At 36.3% G+C, this 22,891-nt stretch overlaps 1 protein-coding gene across 1 annotated transcript in view; it reads right to left on the bottom strand.

Annotated features, from left to right (window-relative positions):
* Positions 1-22,891, bottom strand: part of ANO3 (anoctamin 3) — a 293,456-nt gene that overhangs the window by 158,459 nt on the left and 112,106 nt on the right. Inside the window, exon 4 of the mRNA XM_046685171.1 lies at positions 15,126-15,244. Coding sequence (XP_046541127.1) covers positions 15,126-15,244 — 119 coding nt within the window. The remainder of the gene's footprint in view (positions 1-15,125; positions 15,245-22,891) is intronic.

The following is a 22,891-nucleotide window of genomic DNA, read 5'->3' on the forward strand; positions in this document are numbered from 1 at the left end:
TAACAACTCTTGCCAATCTTTTTGTTTTTTTTTTTTTGCTTTTTCTCCCCAAATCTCCCCAGTACATAGTTGTATATTCTAGTTGTGGGTCCTTCTATTTGTGGCATGTGGGACACTGCCTCAGCATGGCCTGATGAGCGGTGCCATATCCGCACCCAGGATCTGAACCAGCAAAACCCTGGGCTGCTGAAGTGGAGCGTGCGCGACCTTAACCACTCAGCCACCAGGCTGGCCCCTGATTTTTTTCTTAAAGTCACAGTTTTTCCTTCTCAGTGAAATATTTAAATTTAAGAATGTTATAGTAATGCGTGTTTTTTTTCTTATTGCATAAAAAAATAAAAGGAATAAAAACTCACCTATAATCCCACTACTATAATTGGTGTCTCTCTCTCTCTCTCACACACACACACATATTATAATTTTGCCTTCAAACTTTTCTTTTTTCACTTCCTTGACATGTTCTCAAGTCTTTACAATCAATCTTTTTTTAAGATTGGATCTGAGCTAACATCTGTAGCCAATCTTCTTTTTCTTTCTTTTTTTTCTTCTCCTCCCCAAAGCCCCCCAGCACACAGTTGTTTATTCTAGTTGCGGGTCCTTCTAGTTCTTCTGTGTGGTTCGCCACCTCAGCGTGGCCTGATGAGCGCTGCTAGGTCTGCGCCCAGGATCCAAACCTGTGAAAGCCTGGGCCACTGAAGCGGAGTGCGCGAACTTAGCCACTCCCCCACGGGCCCGGCCCACGGTTTCCACATTTTGATGTTAGAAACTGACACATCTGATGTATCCACTTCACCTGCAACCGCTCCTGGCTCCACCACAGTCATCTTTCAGCTGGACTGCTGTAACATCATCCCGCTTCACTGCTCCCTCATCCTCACGTACAGTGATTTTATGAAAACAAATATGTTCAAAACCCTTTAAATTTAGGATAAAATCCAGACTCCCCATCATTGTCCCCCTGCAATACTGTGCTTGCTTATGTCTCTCTCCTCTCATTTTGGTCATCCTGGTATTCAGTCTCTGTGTTCGTGCCACATAGGTCACATATCAGTTTCTCAAATGTGAAACTGCCACCCCAAGGCCCTCAGAGGTTACTGCTCTGCCTGCAGCGCCTCTTTCTCCCACTCCTTCCTCAGTTAATTTGTCATCTTTCAGTTCCTGCCTTTAATACCTTCTGAGAGGTAGCTTCCCTGATCACTTGAGTAGCTCCCCTTGCACTACTGAATGACCCACTTAATGACAGCTTGTGAAAAGATATTTCTGTTTTCACGTACTTATCTTCTGACTCCTCCACTAGACTACAAGTTTTGCAAGGGTAGGGATTTTGCCTATTTTATTCATCCACGCATATCAGACTTAACATAGAGTCAGTACATGGTAGGCTCTCACGATGCAGTTACACTGGAGCTATTAAGGGGAGATTTAAGGCAGTGATTCTCAAATGTGGTACCAGCACCGAGAGCATCAATATCATCTGAGAACTTGTTAGAAATGTAAATTCTCAGCCTCGACTGGAATTATTCCTAGCAGAAGCTCTGGGAGTACAGCCCAGTCATCTGGTTTTTTACAAGCCCTACAGGTGATTCTGATATCCCCAGTTTGACAAGCACTGTTGTAAGGTATCTACTTAGAAAAAGAAACATACATATTTTGATCAAAAGTTGCTGCAGCCAAAATTTCTTAGAATGTGAAATTTGAACCTTAAATATCACTGACTGTAATCTCCCATTTTATTGAGAAAAATATGTCCAAAGAGAATTTTTAAAAATATTTCAATCTAATAATAGATTAGATAGTTCTACATGTAACTTTGCTCTTAACATAACAAAACATACATATTTCTTATGAGCATTAAGTATAATTATGCAGCACATGCTCTTCCCTGAAAAAGAGTCCTCAAATATAAAACCACTTTCTCACCGATGGCTGAGCATTAATTCAGTTAAAATCAGGTATAACTATGGAAAAATGCATTTCCTACTTCTCTCAAGATGGTTCAAATGATGAATTGATCTAGATGATTCATCAGACACTCTGCCTTTGAGGTGAGTTTTTCTTACAGTGATTTTAATGTTTTATTTAGAGTGGAATCAGTAGTTTTTCACATGTGGAGTGTCCTAAGAAACAGAGCTGTTTCACTGAACAACACAGTATCGATGGGGCTACACAGAAGACAGAAACCTAATCAGTGAAGAAGAGACCAGACTGGATCAAAAATGCCCGTTCTCTGACCTGTATAACTGGATAAAGTGTGACTCAGAATACCAAATAATTAGACATATGCCCACAGAAAGAATAAAAATTAGGAATCATGTGTAAATACACTTTAAAAAAGTTAAAAGTGAACAAAAAAAAGAAGAGAGAAACAAAAGATTGCTTGAATTTCCGTAATGTACCAGGCATTGTACTAAGCGCCCTTTCTTGGGCCATCTTCTATCATCCTCTCTCCACCCATTTTCATTCACTCAAAATCAAAGATTTTCTGGTTTATCTAATGAAAACCAAAAGCCAAGCCTTTCTAAGTAGAATAGTCTATGACGGAACATGGAATGTGGTTTTTCAACTGGGTTCTCAATGAAATAAATGCTTTCTAATATGTGAGCTTTAAATATCCTGTTGGAAGGATGTCTGGAAGAGGGAAGTAATTTACAGGGAATACACTTGAATATACCTTTCCCCCTCACTGACTTTTACGTTTTAGATACTACATAAGGGATATTCTATTTATTTTTTTTAAGGAAAGAACGCTTATTTCCATGCCAGTCATTATCATTTTAAATGATCTAACCTTGAATGAGATTTAGAAATTGAACCTCTGGTCTCCCAAGGGAAGTGGTTAACATTTTTAAACAATGAAATGAAAATAAAGCCTTCAGAATGGGATAAAGCTAATTTTCTTATCACCTTTAAAACCATGAGAAAATAAAGATAGCAGGTTGAAAAACACTTTGTCTCCCAGCTTAAACCACAGGGAATTGCATAGTTGTGTCACCTACTTAACATTTAATGCTATAAGATATGCTTCTTTTTTCTTAGATTTTTCTACTTTGACTGAATTTACTAAAACATCTTGTATAAAAATAATTTCTTAAGGACATTTAAAAAATAAGTACTTTTACAAGTAATTCTATTTTATGTATTTTTGAATCAAGAATTAACTTCAGAGTAGAATTTGTGAATAACTATTTCAATGAAACCAATAGTCAAATGCATTTAAAAATAGACAAAACTTCAGAGAGGAGGCATTTGTTTTGCATGCAAGATAAACACTGACGCCTAAAATATAACAATTTATATCACATATTTCTTATTTTAAAAAATACATTTGTAATATTTTGAAATAACAGCTACACTCATCCCCAATTCTGAATTCAATATCAATTATTCTTAATTGGCATCTCCTCATACTTCTAAGAAAACAAAAATGTAATACAGAATTCCTAGATTGATGTACTTTTAAACATACCACAGCCACAGTTGTGGGTTCAGCTGCATCTGGAGTCCTCTACCGCTGACAACAGTCTCAGCTGACAGTCTTCTTTAAAGCGCGCTTCAGCACGACAGCAGAAACTTCTCCCTTCCACCACCGGCTTTTCCCATTAGCTGAGGTGTTACATATTGAACGCTGCACGAATGCTGCACGAAGCATTTGACTGGAGGGTTTTTAGACAACTCTTTAAATGCCTAAGCCTGAATAATGATTTTTTTTAAAAGAGGAAAAGATAACTCACCTCTTTATAAGAACTTATTAGTTTTTATAAATTTATTTTAAGGGGGGTGGTATGGAGTGGGGTAGCGGGCTGCCTTCATGTGTCATTAGTTAATAATGTCTATGTATGATTCACCTAAGTGGCATTTAGTCATAATGTCAAAGACAGTTTGATGATTTTACTGTCAATTTTAAATAATCCATTACATATTCTATGTTATTTGAATCAGTTGAGCAGATTAACGTAAAAGGTGGGAGGTATGTCTCAGTCTGAATAATAGTGGTCTGGCAAACAAAACTTTATTTTACTGGTGAGCGAGCTAATGTTTTTTTGAGAGTTGAGTGGGGTTCAGTAGGATTTCCTATACATTTTTTCAGATTTTCATCGAAATTGTCTCATTTTCTTGTTCACTGGAGAAAGGTACAACAGAAACCTTTGAGGTTTTTGAAAAATCCTGCATCTGTTAAACTTAACACTGCATCATACTAGCTCTGGGCTGCACACATTGAAGTGATTGTAATCTGAAAGCAATAGAAGTAATTGTTATCTAAAAATAAATAAACAAGGGCCTGCCCGGTGCCTCAGGGGTTAAGCGTGCACATTCCGCTTCGGCAGCCTGCAGCGGTTCCCTGTTTAGATCCCGGGTGCGGACATGGCACCACTTGGCAAGCCATGCTGTGGGAGGCGTCCCACATATAAAGTAGAGGAAGATGGGCATGGATGTTAGCTCAGGGCCAGTCTTCCTCAGCAAAAAGAGGAGGATTGGCAGCAGATGTTAGCTCAGGGCTAATCTTCCTCAAAAAAAAATAAATAAATTGAAAAAATAAATAAAAATAAAAATAAAAAAGCAAATAAATAAAATTGAACATTTTTGCCCCCCTGTGGTTAACATTCACACAACAAGATGCAACAGAGGATTACATTTATTTCTGTCAAGAAAACCCGCACAGGACAGCTTGTAATTGGGACTGAAAAGATACTGAAGCAAAAAGTAGCCACTTAATGGATATGGTCTTGAATTAATCAGTATGCTTAAAAACTGATTTTCCAGTAGGCTCACTAAATAGGAAATTTTAACTTCACACTATAGTTTGAAAGCTTTAAAAAACAAATAGTACATTACTGTACTGCTTGTGTTTAAATTGCCTGTGGCATCAAGGGATTAGTAAAGTCACATAGGTTTCTATGACTGGGACCCTCATCTGGAATCGTGATTTCTGTCTTGCAAAGAGATCAACAGCAATGAAACAATTTAAAAAACTCCACAAGCATCAGAAATTGTTTAATCAACACAACAGTGTTCCATTTTTGTTGACATTTTCTTTTCCTTTCAGTAGTGATAACTGCTCAAAATATTCATATTTTGATGGACTCATTTGGTGGGATTAAGAAGTCTGTATGCCAATGTGAATGGAGGAAAAGAAAAATGGGAGGTCAAGGGCTAGAAGCAGCAGGGAAGAAATGAGTATTTTAAAATTTATTGGGATTTGAGCACAGGAACCTCAAGCTTATTATATTTTCTTAAGCATAAAACATCAAGAAAAGCATAATATTTGTGCTCCCTAATGTTTTATACCTGATATACGTGTCTCATGGCTTCTATAGCCCCTTGTGCATACCTCCATTATGTACAGCATATCACAGTGCTTGACAGTGTGGTGGCCTCTCCATAATTCCCACCTACAGCTGTAGGATAACAGGGAAGTCACTTAGCCGTTCTGAGCCTCCATTTTCTCACCTGTGAAAGAGGGGTAAAATATACCCTACTTTTTGGAGTTGTTATGAACATAAAAGAATATAGGTCATCAACAAAAATCCCTGAAAGGTCCTTAACAAATGTTAGCTGTTGTAAGTATTTAATGTTATGATTATTATGTTTCAACTCCCAAGCCAGTGTTCATTTTGTTACACACATGACATGGAGGGCCTGGAAGTGGGAGATTAATGAGGTAGATTTGACTTTTAACATGTTCAAATGACATTAATTTTGATCTGACTTCTCTGGCGGTCTTCATGCCTAAGCACTTAGAGAACTGGTTTGATGTGAGCCTATCATTGATCAAATATATAAATATCAAGTAGAACAATTATCTGTACCATTTAACTGGTACGCCCACACACTAATTTATTGAATTTACTTTCACATCCCATAAACGTACGGAAAATTTCTGCAGACAAGTCATTGCAGCTCAAATTTTAGAGCTAAAGGGCTCTTAAACTCTCATGGATAAAACCAGTAAGTTCGTGTTTCAGGAAGCCTTCTGTGTGTCTAAATACCAAGACATTAGTGCCAGGAGAGAGAAAATATCCATGGCATCCTGTTTGTTTCCTTGTATTGTTTATGAAATAAGACCTCCTAAATAGACAGGTACATTTTTTCCTATGTAGTCTTTGAGGGGACTAAAAGACATTGAGCCAAACAAATCCATCTTTTACTTAATCTACTCCCATAATTAAAATGTCTCCATGTCTTGATTTCCCAGCCTTCTGCTTACACATAGCTGTTGGCAGCTATAAGGGCTTCTGGGCAGGAGCGTGGTGACTTGTGTTTTTGTTTTACATGTATGTGTGGTTTTTTTAATTGACAAAGGGGGTTCCTACACTCTGTAGTAGATGCATTTGAAAATATTTATTCCACTGATTATTATGTAATCCCAAGGAATATACGCCTTCTCCCTTGTGACTACTTCTACTGAGGTTTGGTAATATTAAGTTTGTAACAAATTCCCTGTATATTTTTACTTGGTGGAAACAAGAGTCCGTTAGAAACAGGTCAATCCACTCCTGGCATGTTGTGAGTTAGCTGCACAACTATTAATGCAGAGCTGCCTACTCCAGGGCGATGTTTTAGGGCTTTAGAAAGGTATGATTAATGCATGTGAGTGTATTTCCCACAGTTAGCTATTGAACTAGAGTCAGAAAAGCACAGGGTACTGGAGTCAGAGACATTGTTCCTGCCTCGCTCAGAGACTAGGCAAGACACTTTCCTCTTTAAACCTCATTTTATTCACTGGTAAAATGGGACAGCCGCTACTTACTCTTATTGAGTTATTATGAGAATTAAATGAGATAACACATAAAAAGTGCTTACCACAGCTTTTGGTACATAAGTGATCTATACATATTAGGGGGAAAAACTGAAATGCTACTTATGATTGTTACCAGACTAAAAAGGCAAGGTCCTGAACTGTGCTTGTCTTGCCAGTGTCGCAAAGTAGAAAAGTAGTTTTGGGAAACAGAACCACCTTATTTCAAGTCCTGGACCAGTCATTTACTAGCTTGCAAAATTTTAAAGTGGGAATGATAACATGGTAACATTCATGGCTTAAATTTAAGAATATATGGAATGAGCTTTACGTCATTTGAATTTTACCATCCAGTGTAAACACTATAAACAATTGCTGTATATAATTCTAAGTATTTTCTCTACCAAAAAGAGCTGGATTATTTTTATATAATTGGCATCAAACTGTACATATTGTTTAAAACCACCTTCTTATTCTGTAACCATACAGTCTGATAGTTTCCGATCATCCTAAAATAGTTTGGGGAGTTAGTTTTCAACATAGTATAGCCTTGTTTGAGGGTAATACTATTTTTAATTTCATCTTTTACTCTTGAACACTTGTTTTATTCCCTCCCACCGCTCCAAAAATTACAGTATGAGAAACATCATTACACATAATTATTTGGGCTAACAACTAATTACAGTCCCCAGATAAATTCCTAAAAGTGGGCCAAAGACTTTTAATCCTTAGTGTCAAATTGTTTTTTTAGAAAATTTGGATCAATATACACATCTACCCATAATGAATAAAAGTGACAGGGTTTAGTGTTGATATTGGGTTTCATTTTGTTTTAAACTCTTTTCTAATTTGGTTCAAAACACATTGCTTACAACAGTATTTCTGCAATGACCAATACTGCTAAACATATTACGTTAAAATTATATTGCTTTTCAATTATTTTTTCACTCTTGTATTTATCTATTATATATCTTTGTAGTTTAAAAATATTAACTAACCATTGTTTGGCATGTCACTAGGTCAGTTCATCACCACATCTTATGTTTATCTCTTACTTTTTAATTTTATTATAATTTTGACACTGATTAGTATTTAAATAGTCAAATCTATCAAGTTTTATAAGATTAATTTTATTATTGGTCATTTAGAAAGGCCACTTGTCTATTCTGCACTTAGGAAAAAATGCTCATTGTATTTTTACATATTCATTTTGAGTTTATTAACTGTTTAGCTTTTCAGCAATTCATTTTGGTGTCAGACGTGAGGGCCTCTAAAAATATTTAGCCTCTTCCAAATAACTGGCCAGTTATTGTGAGAATGTTTATTGAAAGATCAATATTTCTTTACTGATTTGAAATGCTACCTTTATCATAACACACACACACACACACACACACACACATTTGAGTTAAGCAATCCACAGGTAATGTGTAGGGATTCTGGAAAATCTTATACTAAATCTTCGGGAAAATCTACATTAGCAGTCAACAATGTAGAACAAGTCCTTGCCATTTACTTGGGAAGATTTCTGAGGGTCAAGGAAAGTCACTAAATGGCACTATGGAGGGAGAGGCCCCAATGGTTCAGGGAGGCTAATATCCTCCTCTATATCAGACACAGACTTTGCCGATAAGAGGTATTCTTTGGGTTGCTGGAAAAGGAGTTTTCTTTTTCTAGGCAAGAAAATAAATTTAAAATACTGGTCAAAAAGATTAAAAAACCAAGATAATTTGCTATGGCCCTTATTTTATATGAAAATTAAATATTTAAGATAAATTTCCCACAATGATATATTAAATATAAAAAGAATCACTTCAGGTCTTAAAGTTAGGTAAATATTAACATTTTCTTTAGAAACTGACTATTCCAATAAATACAAATGATCAGCATTTAATTTCAGTGTAATCTTGTCAACTAAAGCAGTCACATAGGACCAAGTTTAGTCATTTAGCTTGTAGTTAAGTCATCATTATCTCACAATTGTTAGATAAAAAGTATGCAAGTTTAGAATACTGATCTCTGTACACAATTTGGAGACAAAGAGCCACTGAGGCAAATGACATAGTTGCCAATGCCCACACGAAAGGTCCATTGCAGAGACTGCAGAGCCCATCTCCCTGTCACCCGCTCCATTACACGATGTGTCTCCAGTCTCAAAAGAAAATTATTCCAGTTACCGGCTGAGTTAAAGATGAACACCATCTGCCAATGCCAGTTGGTACAGCCAAACTGAATGGCCTTGTGATCTAAATTTAATGAATTGCTAAAATATTCATGTCAAGATTTTCCTGGTCCACAACCTCTTTCCTGTCTGACTTGACACCCAGCATCCTTTAAAAGGAGAAGTCACTGTAACTTGGAATATAGATTCATATTCCCAGACTCATCACTGACAACTTCGGTAGCTATTTTTGGCATCCCAAGGACTAGTAGCTGCAGTAAACTCCTCATTAACGTCCACTACAGAAACCATGGGTTCTGCTTCACAGGTTTGATCCTGGATTAACTGCAGACATTCCCCGAAAATTGTACACATCTAGAGGCCTCAGCCAGCATGTGGGACATGGTTCCAGACGGAGAGAGGGATTTTCCTTCTGATGATCATCCAATAATACTTGTCTTCAAGTATTATTCAAAGTGCTCTCTCTTCTAGTCAGACAGAGAAAGGCAATATTGACCCAAACTATCTGGAAAACAATCCCTCCCTACTCTACAACTTTGCTTGCATGCAGCCCAGGTGCTCCAGTAATGAATTTACAGAATTTTTCCTTTTCTTACATTACATACGTGTTTCCTGAAATTTCTTGTCCACACAGGTGTGACAGAGACTTTTTGTCAAAATGTTAGAAAAGAAATAAACTTGCCTTTAAAAAATTAGTTCTTCACCAATTTTAATGGGTGGTTGTGATTGTTGCTAACTGTACACATACGGTTCAGTTGAAGGTAATCTTGAAATTCTACCCTGATTTAATGTTATAACAAAGAAAGCAATTTTGTGAATAAAGTTTTTAAGAAAAACTGATAAACAATTTCAGCATGTTTTAGATAGGTTGCTTAGATACCATGTAATTTAGGTTATGACATCTAAAATATACTTGAGCTCTGTATAGTTAAATGGATAACATGAGTATGTTGTGGAAAAAATCAGGGTAATGGTTGCAAATCTTCCCAGTAACTGAGGAAAAAACTCAGTTTCTGTTAATAATCACCAGTATCAGCCAACATGCTGCCCTTTAACATTTGTGGCTGTACCCATTATCTATGGCTGAGAAACAAACCATCCCCAATCAACTTGTTTTTTTGTTTTTGTTTTTGTTTTTTGCTGAGGGAGATTAGCCCTGAACTAACATCTGGGCCAATCTTTCTGCACTTTATATGTGGGTTGATGCCACAGCATGGGTGATGAGTAGTGTAGGTCCACGCCCCAAAACTGAACCTGCAAACCCAGGGGGCAAAAGCAGAGCATGCCGGACTCACTCACTATACTACAGGGCCAGACCCCCAAACAACTTTTATTTAGCTCATGATTATATGGGTAGGCTGGTCCCAGCTTGGTAGTTCTTCTGGTCTCAGCTGGACTTTCTCATGGGTCTGAGTTTCCTGGTCTTGGCCACTGGATTTTCTCACACCTCTGCTTCAACTGGGGCAACTGGGCTCAAAGGATCTGGTCCGCATGGTCTCATCCTCCTGCAGGCAAGTTTTGGCTTGTCCACATGGTGGAGGTAGAGTCCCAAGAGAAAGAATGAGAGCACAAGATCTTTTGAGTCCCAGGCTCAGCACTGGCACACTGTCACTTCTGCAGCAGTCTATTGGCCAAAGCAAGACCCAAGGCCAGTACAGTAGATTCTACCTCCTGATGGGAGGAGCTGCTAAGTCTCATTGAAAATAGAGTAGATAGGGGAAAGAAAGGCCAATTTTCTACTTACCACAATGCCTCAAAGAGATGTATGTATTTATTTAAATTATTTATTTATTTTTATTACTATTTTATTGGGGTCACATTGGTTTATAACACTGTGTAAATTTCAGCTGTACATCATTATATTTCGGCTTCTGTATAGCCTGCACCGTGCTCATCAACAATAGTCTAGTTTTTATCTGTCATCATACATACGTGACCCTTTACTCCTTTCACCCTCCTCCCACCCCCTTCCCCTCTGGTAACACCCAATCTGTTCTCCTTATCCATATGTTTGTTTGTTTATTTTCCACACATGAGTGAAATCATGCAGTATTTGTCTTTGTCTGACTTATTTTGCTTAGTATAATACCCTCAAGGTCCATCCATGTTGTTGCAAATGGCATGGCTGAGTAGTATTCCTGTGTGTGTGTGTGTGTGTGTATGTGTGTGTATATACATGTATATACACACACTACATCTTCTTTATCCTTTCATCTATTGATGGGCACTTAGGTTGCTTATAAGTCTTGGCTATTGTGAATATTGCTGCAGTGAACATAGGGTGCAAATATCTTTTCGAATTAGTATATGAGGGTTCCCTTTTCTCCACATCTTTTCCAACACTTATTATTTCTTGTCTTTTTAATAACAAACATTCCAACAGATGTGAGGTGATATCTCATTGTACTTGTGATTTGCATTTCCCTCATAATTAGTGATATTGAACATCTTTTCATGTGCCTGTTGGCCCTCTGTATATCTTCTGTGGAAAAATGCCTGTTCATATCCTTTGCTCATTTTTTGATCGGGTGGTTCATAAGATATTCATATATGGCTTCTATTATAAAACTTGAGGCTAGCTAAAGCTAGACTTATTCCATATTTAGTGTCATCTCTAATTTCTAGAGCCTCTGAGCTTTCTCCATTTATATGCATGCATCCTGTACTGCATACAGTATCTGCACAGCAAAACCTACCTGTGTTTGTCATCTTTCTCCATCCTAAAGTGCCAAGCTTTAGAAATAGTAGCTTCCAAATAAATAAAAAAAGATACACCATTACTTTATCAATATCACTTAATCATCTTAGATATCAATATTACAGATGTTTTTAATCTCTAAAACACTAAATAATTTTAGTATAAAGGACACATGCTAAAAAAATTCATTATTTGAAGCAAAATATTCTAAAGATATAATTCGTCTGAAGATTAATTCTAGAACAAACTATAGTGACTTACCCATATATTAGCTTACTAAATTATCATAAGCAGTGGATACATGATCAAAGTAAAAAGTCACCATGCTGAGCCAACATCACTCAGGAACTGTTTGCACAATGGTTGACAAATCAAATGCTTAAACAGATGTAACAGACAATGCCCAGTCAACTAGCCAGATGTATTTCTAGATGTTTGTTCATTTGTTTGTTTTTACAGGTGACAAGCTCAACAGAGTTTCCACATAAATTCAATGCAAGACACCACCTTAGAGGGTTTGGAGTTATTTCCTATGAACCTAGTTTATAGCTGATGGCAAATTTTGTTAGAAAGTTCTATTTTTTTCTGTAATCCAATATTTATCATTACTCATAATGTAGTTTACATTAGGATTTACTTTTCCCTGAGAGTTTGTGCTCCTTTCCTGTTAACTCTTTATAAACCTTCCTGTCAACTTGAAAATGGTCCCTTTCCAATAGAGTAACTTTTGTAAAGAAAATAAAATATCAGTTACATTGCATAATATGTATGGGCAGGTTGCAACCAGTACAATTATCCCAACAAATAATGTGTGAGACACAGATCTTCAGGCACGTAATTATATACATATATATTAATACATGTTAATTTAAGCCATATGGAAGTTGCTATTTTGTAGGGCATAAATGAATTAATAGTATCAATTACATAAGATACAATTTAAAATATATACACTTTCATACATACACACATATTTACACATATATACTCATATCATTTAATGGTGGGGTAGAATAAGAGGAAGATCAACAAATTTATAAATTGAAGGGTATCCAGAAACATCCAAAGAGTAGAGATATAGGTCACTGCTTTTTTTTTTATAATTGTTTTCTGTGAGGAAGACTGGCCCTGAGCTAACATCTGTTGCCAATCTTCCTCTTTTTGCTTGAGGAAGATTGTCACTGAACTAACATCTATAACAATCTTCCTCTATTTTTTTTTTTTAAGTGGGATGCTGCCACAGCATAGCTTGATGAGCATTGCTATGTCTACACCCAGGATCCAAACCTGCGAACCCCAGGCTGCCAAAGAGGAGCATGAGAACCTAACCACCACACCAACAGGCTAGCCCCTATAGGTCATTGCTTTTTGAGGTTTCCTGTGACAAATGTGCACAAAGAACACATTCTGAGCAGATTATTTTGCCCTTCATTTGTAAATAACCTTTGCAAGCAACTAGCTAATGGACTTTAAACACCTTTTTCTTTTTGTAATGGAACCATTTGTTCAAATGTAATTTGTGCTGTGCTTTGAACTATGAAAAGGATAAAAGTGGGCATATTTTGATAAAAGTTAGAAGAGCAACTCCAAAATGTTCAGGTGATTCATGACAATTTTTTGTGTATGTGTGTGAGGAAGATTGTCCCTGAGCTAACAGCTGTTGCCAATCTTCCTCTTTTTTCTTTTCTTTTTTTCTTTGCTTGAGGAAGATTAGCCCCAAGCTAACATCCATGCCAATCTTCCAGTATTTTGTATGTGGGTTGCTGCCACAGCATGGTTGGCGAGTGGTGTAGGTCTGTGCCAGGGAAAACCCTTGAACCCCAGGCCACTGAAGCAGAGCACAGTAAACTTAACCACTATGCCACGGGGCCGACCTTGCATGACAATTTTTTACAGTTTGAGTAGAAGAGTATGTAATCAGGCAGATTCAATAAGACATTAGACTAGGATATTTTAGATTGAACAACTGTGGTCTGTTACCATCACCACACATCATTCTCCTATTTTAATGCCAAAAACAAAATATGCATGCAGGTTTAACTATTTCTTCTTAACTTTATATTCTAAAATTCAAGTCTACTCAAAGTGATATTTGGGAAATGGCCACTATGGAGCATAAATGAAATGGTGGGTGTCATTGGTGGCATCTGGTAAATTCTAAAGAAGCAGGTAACATGGATTGCATTTAATCTCAGTTTATTTTCTAATAATGTGAAGCATACTGTGTTTGTCTTCCCATTGGTGCTATCAGCATCTTAAGGCAACATCTGTTGTTTTCTCAATTTTTCTTATAACTCTTCTCAGGTAACTTGGAACAATGCTGTACAGACATAGCAGAGACATTCTAAACATCCATTGTGTTGATCAGACAGACACAGTGAGGCAGATGAAGTAAACGTGGGAGATTAACTCCTGATTGGTGAAGATAATCTAAGAATTATTAGCATAAAATAGTGACCCCATTTAGCAAAACAAAACCAAAGAGGAATAAAGAAATTTCACACAAGTATTTATCCCTGCACCTATTTGGTCTCACTTGTGATAGTAATATCTAAATTGTGCCGCATTTCTTCACTAAGGCTTTCATGGTGACTAACGAAGGGTTTTGCAAAATTAATCCAAGTTGAACCAAACCAAACATCACAGAGAAATATATATTCAAGGATGAGATTATCAGACATGCAGTGACAATGAAAGCTAAGTCATTCCTTGTGTTAAACTGCAAATTTCTTTTACAAGCCATTTCCACTTAATCCGTAAGAAACAATGAAAAAAGAAGGAGCTTGCGTTGAGCCAGGATTTGTCTTGGAAAGCATCAAAAGGGTGGCTTTTGGTTGGATTACCAGACTCAGATGCTCTGAAGAGTCCACAAAATCGCTCTGTCTGAGGGATGGTGAGATTCTGGAGCCAGGGGCTTGTAAACTGAACTCCATCCCAGTTATTAATTTGTTGATGAACTATAAGTTTCAGTGAGGTATTCTCAACCTCTAAGTTGTTACAAAACCTGCCATAGACTCAGCTTTTACTGTGCTCTAGATGCTTCCATATGGTTATCTCACGTAGTCATCAAAGAATTTTGTCAGCAGACAACGTGAGCCTAATTTTACAGATGAGGAAAACAAGACTCAGCAAGTTTAATGAACCTGCTGAAGTCATCATAACTAGTCAGCAGCAGAACTAGAATTCAAATCCTGGTCCATTTGATACTAAACTCCATGTTCTCATTAAACCATGCTGCCCTTCAAAAAATATGAAAAATGAAGAAATAAACACCTAAAGAAAATATTACTGAATAATTTTACATTTCAGATTTTTAAAAATTCTGTTTGATAATATAAATGAATATGATGTCTACACGTAACTTTTCATTTTTGAGTCTTTAAAGGTGTCTATTAAACTGTACGCCCTCTTATACTCTCCAGCACAATATAGATTAATATTGAAAAGAACTGAATGGTTTTAGAAGTTACGGTCTTCACATGACTTACTGGCAGTTTAATTTGCATTACCTTAGACAATCTTGTCTTGGATTCAGAATTATCTTTGGGAACAGAGTCTTTAATGAGACGAGATCGGTCATAGTTAGCATGTTCTGATTCATCCATGTAATCTTTATCTTTTCCTAGGGCTAGAAAAGAGAGAGAGAAAATTACATTCATTTTTATTGTTCTTCCTTTTCTCTCTCTTATTTTTTTAAAAAGAAGTAAGCCTAGGGGCTGCCCCTGTGACCGAGTAGTTAAGTTCGCACGCTCCACTGCAGGCGGCCCAGTGTTTCGTTGGTTCGAATCCTGGGCGCAGACATGGCACTGCTCATCAAACCACGCTGAGGCGGCGTCCCACATGCCACAACTAGAAGGACCCACAACGAAGAATATACAACTATGTACCGGGGGGCTTTGGGGAGAAAAAGGAAAAAAATAAGATCTTTAAAAAAAAAACAAGAAGCCTCTATTTCTTTGTTTCACAAATAAAGCTGGCTGAGTTGGTTGTTTTTTGGTGATTAGTAAAAACGACCATTCTCTTTCTTTAAATGTACTGTTCTCTCTTTGTTTCACATTTTCCCAAGGTTTGCCCAAATATAATTTTTCAAATGACCCATCCATCCTATAAATAAGCAAAAAATGCAATAACATGAAAGCTTGCCTATTACTGGATTAATGCCAACACTACAGTAACTTTCATAACAATTAAATGCATCTCTGCTATTTAACATACTTAAACTTTTTGAAAATAAAATTAGAATCATGCAAACTCTATTGGACATAAGATCTCTTTTGAAACTTGAAAATAGAGATATTTCTAAGAATTAAATAGATTCCTAAGCATTTATTTGCTTAATTAAAAACTATCGATTTTGAGGGGCCGGCTCCGTGGCTGAGTGGTTAAGTTCGCGTGTTCGGCTGCGGCGGCCCAGGGTTCAGATCCTGGGCGTGGACATGGCACCACTCGTCAGGTCACGTTGAGGTGGCATCCCACATCCCACAACTAGAAGGACCTGCAACTAAGATATACAACGTTTTATTAAAAGTTGAAAAATTTTATATATGTGAATTTAACTGAAGGATGTAAGAAGTCTGAGAAACCATAGAAGAAATGCTAACAAACATTACAGGAAAGATTAAACGTATATTAGGAGGTTGAAATGAAACTATAACTTCAAAAAAGGAAAAGAGAACATTGCAAAATGATAATTACCATTGGAATGACAAAAAAAAAAGGTAAGACACTGTAATATAAATCACATACAAGGATGTACATGAATAATGAACAAGCCATAATCAAGGTAAAAGAGTATAAAATAGGAAATATCTATAGTGGTTGTAAGTATGACCAAGAACTTCTGACATCCTTCACAAAATTGTATTCCATGTGATATAAATGTCTCTTCAAATCCAAAAGCAGACAGATTCCTATATATTTAGCCTTTCAAATAAATGAAAATTTTTTGGAGAGATGTAATTTATTCAATCTAGTAATACCTTTCAAATATGAACTTTGACATGGACAACTATATATAGTGCTTTCAAGAGTTCAGTCATGTGACTTAGTATTGTAACAGAATACAGAACAATTTTGTTTATAAAACACATATTAATTTCTTTTAGTAGTAATGCTTAAAATCTGCCATAACGTAATGCCATGCACAGTTAGTAGTATCACGTTCTTAGCAGTGGTATGAACTAAGATTGGACAGGTCAGATTATGTCTTAAGATGCAGTTAATTGCCAATTATATTAAAATGTTCTAAGCATTTAAGGTTATACCTAGACCTCTTAATAACAGCTAACACCTGATTGGTGGTTAACATTTGCTGAGTACATTCTAACAGCCAGAAACTCTGCACGTATTCTTTCCTTCAATCCTTCTAACAGCTCTACAAAGTGGGTATCATTTTTACCCCCATTTATTAATAAATAAACTAAGGCATACAGAAATTAAATAGCATGCCAAAGTCACTAAACCAGTAAGAGGTGCATCCAGAACTGAAACACATCTGGATGTGGTTCCAAAGTAGATATTTGTGAATATACTATAATGTTTCCCCTAGATTTAGGTAAATTACATCTCATTCATCTGTTCAATAATTATTTATTATACATGTATGCTATGCAGATATTCTTTTAAGCCTTGGAGATATAGCAGCAAACAAAACTCTGCCTTCAAGGAACAGTCAAATAAGAGAAAAACAATAAAAAAAGTGAAGTAAAGTATTAAGTATGTTTTGTGGTCGGTGCATTGGAGAAAAATACGGAAGAGAGGAAGGATGCAGGTGTCCAAGGTGTGGAGGGGGTGTTATTTTAATTCTGAGAAACCTAGGAACATTTGAGCAAAGACCTGATGAGGTGAAGCAGTAAGTCACACAGGTAAACTGGAGGATAAAGATAAGGACTATCGACAGACAAGTAGTAAATTTTTATGTCGTTTAATATTCTCTGTGACCAAGAATTTAAAATAAAAAATGGTACTATTTTATGCTAGTATATAAATATTCTTTTGCATCTTTTTTTAAATAAAAATACCCATTGGTGGCAAGATGCTAGGGAAACTGATATAATCATTTATGTTCTGTAACGATATAAATTAGTAAAACTTATGGAACAAAATGTGTCAATATGTCTTAACAGCACAATGGGAGAGTGATCCTCAAATCATAATCTAAAGGAAAGCAAATCTACGTCCACAAGAATGTTCTCTGAAGCCTACGGATAATAAAATACAGAAACAATTGCCATCTTATGACCCGCCTCTTCCCACTGTAAGTGCCATCAGTGCAGTGTCTGTTTGGTTCACTGCTACATTTCCAGCATTTAGTTCACTGTATAGTACATCGTAAGCAATTAGTATTTGCTGAATAAACTGGTGAATGAATGGTATACTTATATGTGGGAATATTTTCCATCCATTAAATTGCTAATTTTACAGACTGGCAACATATACACATAGTTCAAATATAATATTCAGTTAAAAAGTTGTTTTTTGACTATTTTGATATATTTTATTTTAAATGTGCTTTCTCTTCTGAATGCAACTTTGTAAAAGTATGTAAACTTAAGGACAAAGAGTGAAAAACTACAGCATGAAACAAATGTGAAAGATTTTATTTATTTTGGCTGTGAAATGGTAGTTTCCCCTCCCCCTCAGACCTTTTCCTGTTATTCTTGCCAGAAGATTATTTGTATCATAAATGGCAGAATTTTAAAAAATTTTTGGAGTTGGTACTAATGCCAATCAATAGCTGAGAGCAACAAGGAAGAGGACCACATTTCATTTTGATTAATGAAGCTAATCCCTCTTCCATCAGTAGGATCCTCTGAAATAGACATGAAACCCACCAACATGTTTTGGTTCTTATCAAGGGCATAAACTCTTACTTGTATGAAATTTACCCCATGTGGTGACAAGACCTTTCTTTCACATATGCCCAGAGCATCAATTAAATGTCAAATAAAGTGAATAGTTTAAGCAATGATTCTAAATTACAATGCCAAATATATATCACATTTCCTTTTCTTAAGACATTTTTCTCCCACATTTTAGTATTTCTGAAATTAGGATGGAGTAAATAGTCCGTGTATTTATTTAACATGGTAGCAAACCATTTTTCCTAAAAGTGCTTATTAATTTGATGGTCCTTCTTGCAACTGATAATGCCTTAAAATCCATAAAGTTCAATAATTAAGAAAAATAGACTTTCAAACAACTAAAACATTGAACAACTTTCTTATACAATAGGTAGGATAATTTTGATTATGACAAATGGAAATCTTACTGCTCTCTAGTAGGTGAATGATAGGAAGACACACAACATTTTAAAAAAGAAAAAGTAGACAAATTGGATTTCATAAAAATTCAAAGTTTTGTGCTTTAAAGAACAGCATCAAGGAAGTGAAAAGACAACCTACAGAATGGGAGAAAATGTTTGCAAATAATTAAATCAAATGTGGTTTATCCTTACCATGGAATAACTCAGTAATAAAAGGAATGAACTAATGATTAATGCTAAAACATGGATGAACCCTGGAAACATTATGCTAAGTGAAAAATGCCAGTCAGAAGAGACCAAACATCGTATGAGTCCTTTTATATGAACTGTCCAGAATAATCTATAGAGAAATAAAGTAAATTCATAGTTGTCTCTGGCTTGAAGGATTGGGGTGAGAATAACAGGTGACTACTAAGAGGTATGAGGTTTCTTCTGGAGGTGACGCAATGTTCTAAATTGATTGTGGTGAAGGGTGCACATCTCTGTGAACATACTAAAAACTACTGAACTGTGCACTTTAAACAGGTGAATTGTATGGTACAGGAATTACATCTCAACTAAAGCTGTTATATTAAAAAAAATTCTCAAAGCTTAAGAAAATCATTTAATATGTTGAAGCAGGGAGCCTGATCTAATGGAAAGAGAACTAATATTCTCCAAGGATTAAATGGAAAAATTTATGTGACTTGTACACATAAGGTCTTGAAGAAACATATACTCTCTTTGGTCTTTCTTTAAATTCACAATTCTAGTACCTAGGAATCTACAAAACAAATTATGTAATTTGGGGCTACCAAAAAAGCCCTATCTTTCATTTTAAAGCTGAAGTGTATAGGAAACAATGTAATTACCTTGAGTATGCCAAGGAACAATTTAAACTTTAATCTACAAATCCCTTTTCCTATCATCAGTAATATGATTTACGATGAAAGCTTTTGTTGAGTCAAGTGAGAATCCAATAAGTCTTCTAAATTTTGTTTGCAAACCAGCATCAGCTCAAGATTTGAGGGAACTGATCAATATGGCAGAGTAGTATGACTACACCATAAACTTGACAGCTATCTCTAGGATTGTGATTTTAATAGCCAAATTATTCCAGCTCAATCATTCTTATTATAATGCCATTTTATTTCATTATTTTGTTACATTGTATTATAACTCCTGGAGCATTAGGAAATGGATGAGGTCGCTCATGAACAATTCTCAATATGCATGAGTGATCTTATTAGTTGGCCTCCACTTATGTGCAACTGTGCAACCTTCCCATACAGGGCTAATGATGCTGTGTTCCAGGGTTGCCAGAGTAGTCAAGCTTAAGCTTAAAAAAATAATAATAACAATAATGGCCCAAGGTTATTTTCATACTTTATTATTTATACATCATCTCCAACATATATTCTCACTAGTATCTTATAAAAGCTCTTAATCCAATTCTGCTCAAATAATCTCTATTTACATTATAAGAAGGAATCAAAGCATAATACTGATACCTCCATTTCGCAAATCAGGAAACCAAGGCACGGATGGTGCGTACCCTTGTAGTTAGTGATATAGTTAGTACCTGAAACTGGATTTCTGACTGCTTGTAAATGCCATGACTTTTAAAAGTATTATTCCACCAAAGTTTCCTGTGAGGAGTAAATCTAACGGTCCATAGATGGTTTACTCAGTGGTTAGAACATGGTGATAATGAAGCTCCAGGCTTATTCTCTGCAGGTCGATTGTTATCTATTTCTCCTTAATGCTATCATTGTTCTGAAGTCCTATCTAGCCAGTCAGAGTGAGGGTACTGCTGGAGCTGTACTCAGTCAATCCCACAGCTAAGCAAATTCTGCAGATAAGCTGCTTTCCATTGTGTCAGTGTGCCAGCGTTTATTCTATCCACATTCATCCTTCCATACATTTACGCAATCACCACTTATCCACTTACCCTTCATTGAGTAGATAGTATGTGCTAGGCAATACGAATAAGATAGATATAGAAAGCAGTTATTATCATCTAGTGAACTGAGTGTGAATAATCATATCCAAAGTGCTATATTAATACAGAAGAGGAAGCATTTAAATGACTGAGTACTAGGAAGCACTTCACATAAGAGTAACGTTAAAAAGGCATCCTCCTACTTCTTAAGAAGAGTGATGACTATTAGATCTTTAAATGCTCTACAAAAAGGTTTGTCAATACAGCTTAAATGAAAAAGAATAAGGTAATCAGATTACGTTCTCAGTGAGAAGACTAACAAAGTATTGATTACTAACAGGTGAGAAAAACCACAGTGATGAATGACATCAGGGAGAGCACAGTGTTGGGCGAATTCTACAGCAGATTCTTGAAAGAGATGTGTGTGTCAATATCCTCTCTGTCATTCATTCGTCAGTCCTTTCACTGAAGCTAAAAATATTCTTTGAGCACCTACTATGTGCCAGGTACTGTTCTTGATTCTGGGCTATAGGCTTCAATAAGATTGACAAAGTCTCTGTCCTCTAGAAACAGAAAGAGGGAGAAAAATAAATCATATAATTTCAGGTAATACTTCTAAAGTATTATGAACATATTTCTTTCAGTGAAAGACGCTTTGATAACAGCAAGATTATCATGAGCAAGAAACAAAAGAAGGTTGAATTTGCTGCGGCATCATGAGTGATATGTTCTGGAGGCCGGGCCCAGATACCCAATAAGGCCTTGGGAGGCCACAGTAAGGAGTTCACATCTTAAATGTAAAGGGCAGCCTGGAAGGATTTGAGTGGAGAAATGCGGAGATTTAATTTTCCTTTTATTAAGGCTTCCTGTAACTGTTGTGTAGAAGACAGACTCTAAGGAGACAAGAATTGGAGCAGAGAAACCCATTTGAAAGTTATTACACTGGTCCACCATGCGATGGCGGCCAACTGGACCAAGGCATAGCAGCGGATACAGCACTTGCAGCAGCAAGTGGAGAGCAGGGTCAGATTCCGAACACAATTTGAAAATTGAGCCAAGAGGAGTTATTTAATGTGTTTAATAAATAATCAGAAAGATTTATAGTGACTGTGAGGTTGTCACAATTGGAAAAGAATATGTTCTTTCAGTGTAATGCCCTTAATTCTGTAATCCTTAAATAGGTTGGTAACATTGTAGAAATTTCTTTTTTATACCATCTTAATATGAAAATTAGCGGAGATGATCTAATATTACATAATGAAAGCAAAATTACCATTTACTCATTTGACCATAACTGTTTTAAGAAGTAAGACCAATAAACACTCCACCGAGCTACACTACTAAGCTTGTAGAAAGCAAACAAATGCCTCAATGCTCTAACATAAACCACTTCCCGAGGGAGTCGGTTCATCACCTAAGCAAAATGTTGACTTCACAAGATTAGATACACATATATTTTGGTTGGTTGGACTCAAATTATGTTGGTTTTAATGAATGCTGTTGATTTCATTTCAAAGTTACCTGATTTTACTGCAGCATGGGCATGGGGAGAATCAAACATCAGGTACTTGTTAATATAAATTTCTCTGTCCTTGTCATTTTCCAGCATAAGAACAAGGAAAAGGGTGGGTGATGGTAGCAGGGACTCTAGGGTTAATGGACAAGATTATTGCCACACCAAGATTTCAAATTCACTGTTACATGGCTCAGCACTTTCAAGAATGATTGTGTGTATGTGTATCTGTGTAGCTGGGGGCACTGAGCGGAATGGTGCCCTGGCTTTGTGAGCTGCTGTATGAAAAGTAGAATTAAAGGCTCAGAGATGATAATAAAAAGAATGAAAGAAGAACACCTAACAAAATTCTAAACCTCCCAATCTGATTGGCTTTTTGTAATCAGTCATCTCCTAAATATATTTTATTATGCAAGGTTACCCGCCATCTTTCCGTGCTCCCAGTCTGACACATATTAACATGTTGCATAGCTAGTGTTCTATGGACATCATTAACCTCTTTCTACCTTAAAGGCCTCTGTCCTCATTGTGGTGATTAAGAGAGGAGGTGAGGGACAAAGACTCCCTGGGTTGGAGT

Source organism: Equus quagga, chromosome 14, assembly GCF_021613505.1.
Source record: "Equus quagga isolate Etosha38 chromosome 14, UCLA_HA_Equagga_1.0, whole genome shotgun sequence".
In the NCBI taxonomy this organism is placed as follows: Eukaryota; Metazoa; Chordata; class Mammalia; order Perissodactyla; family Equidae; genus Equus; species Equus quagga.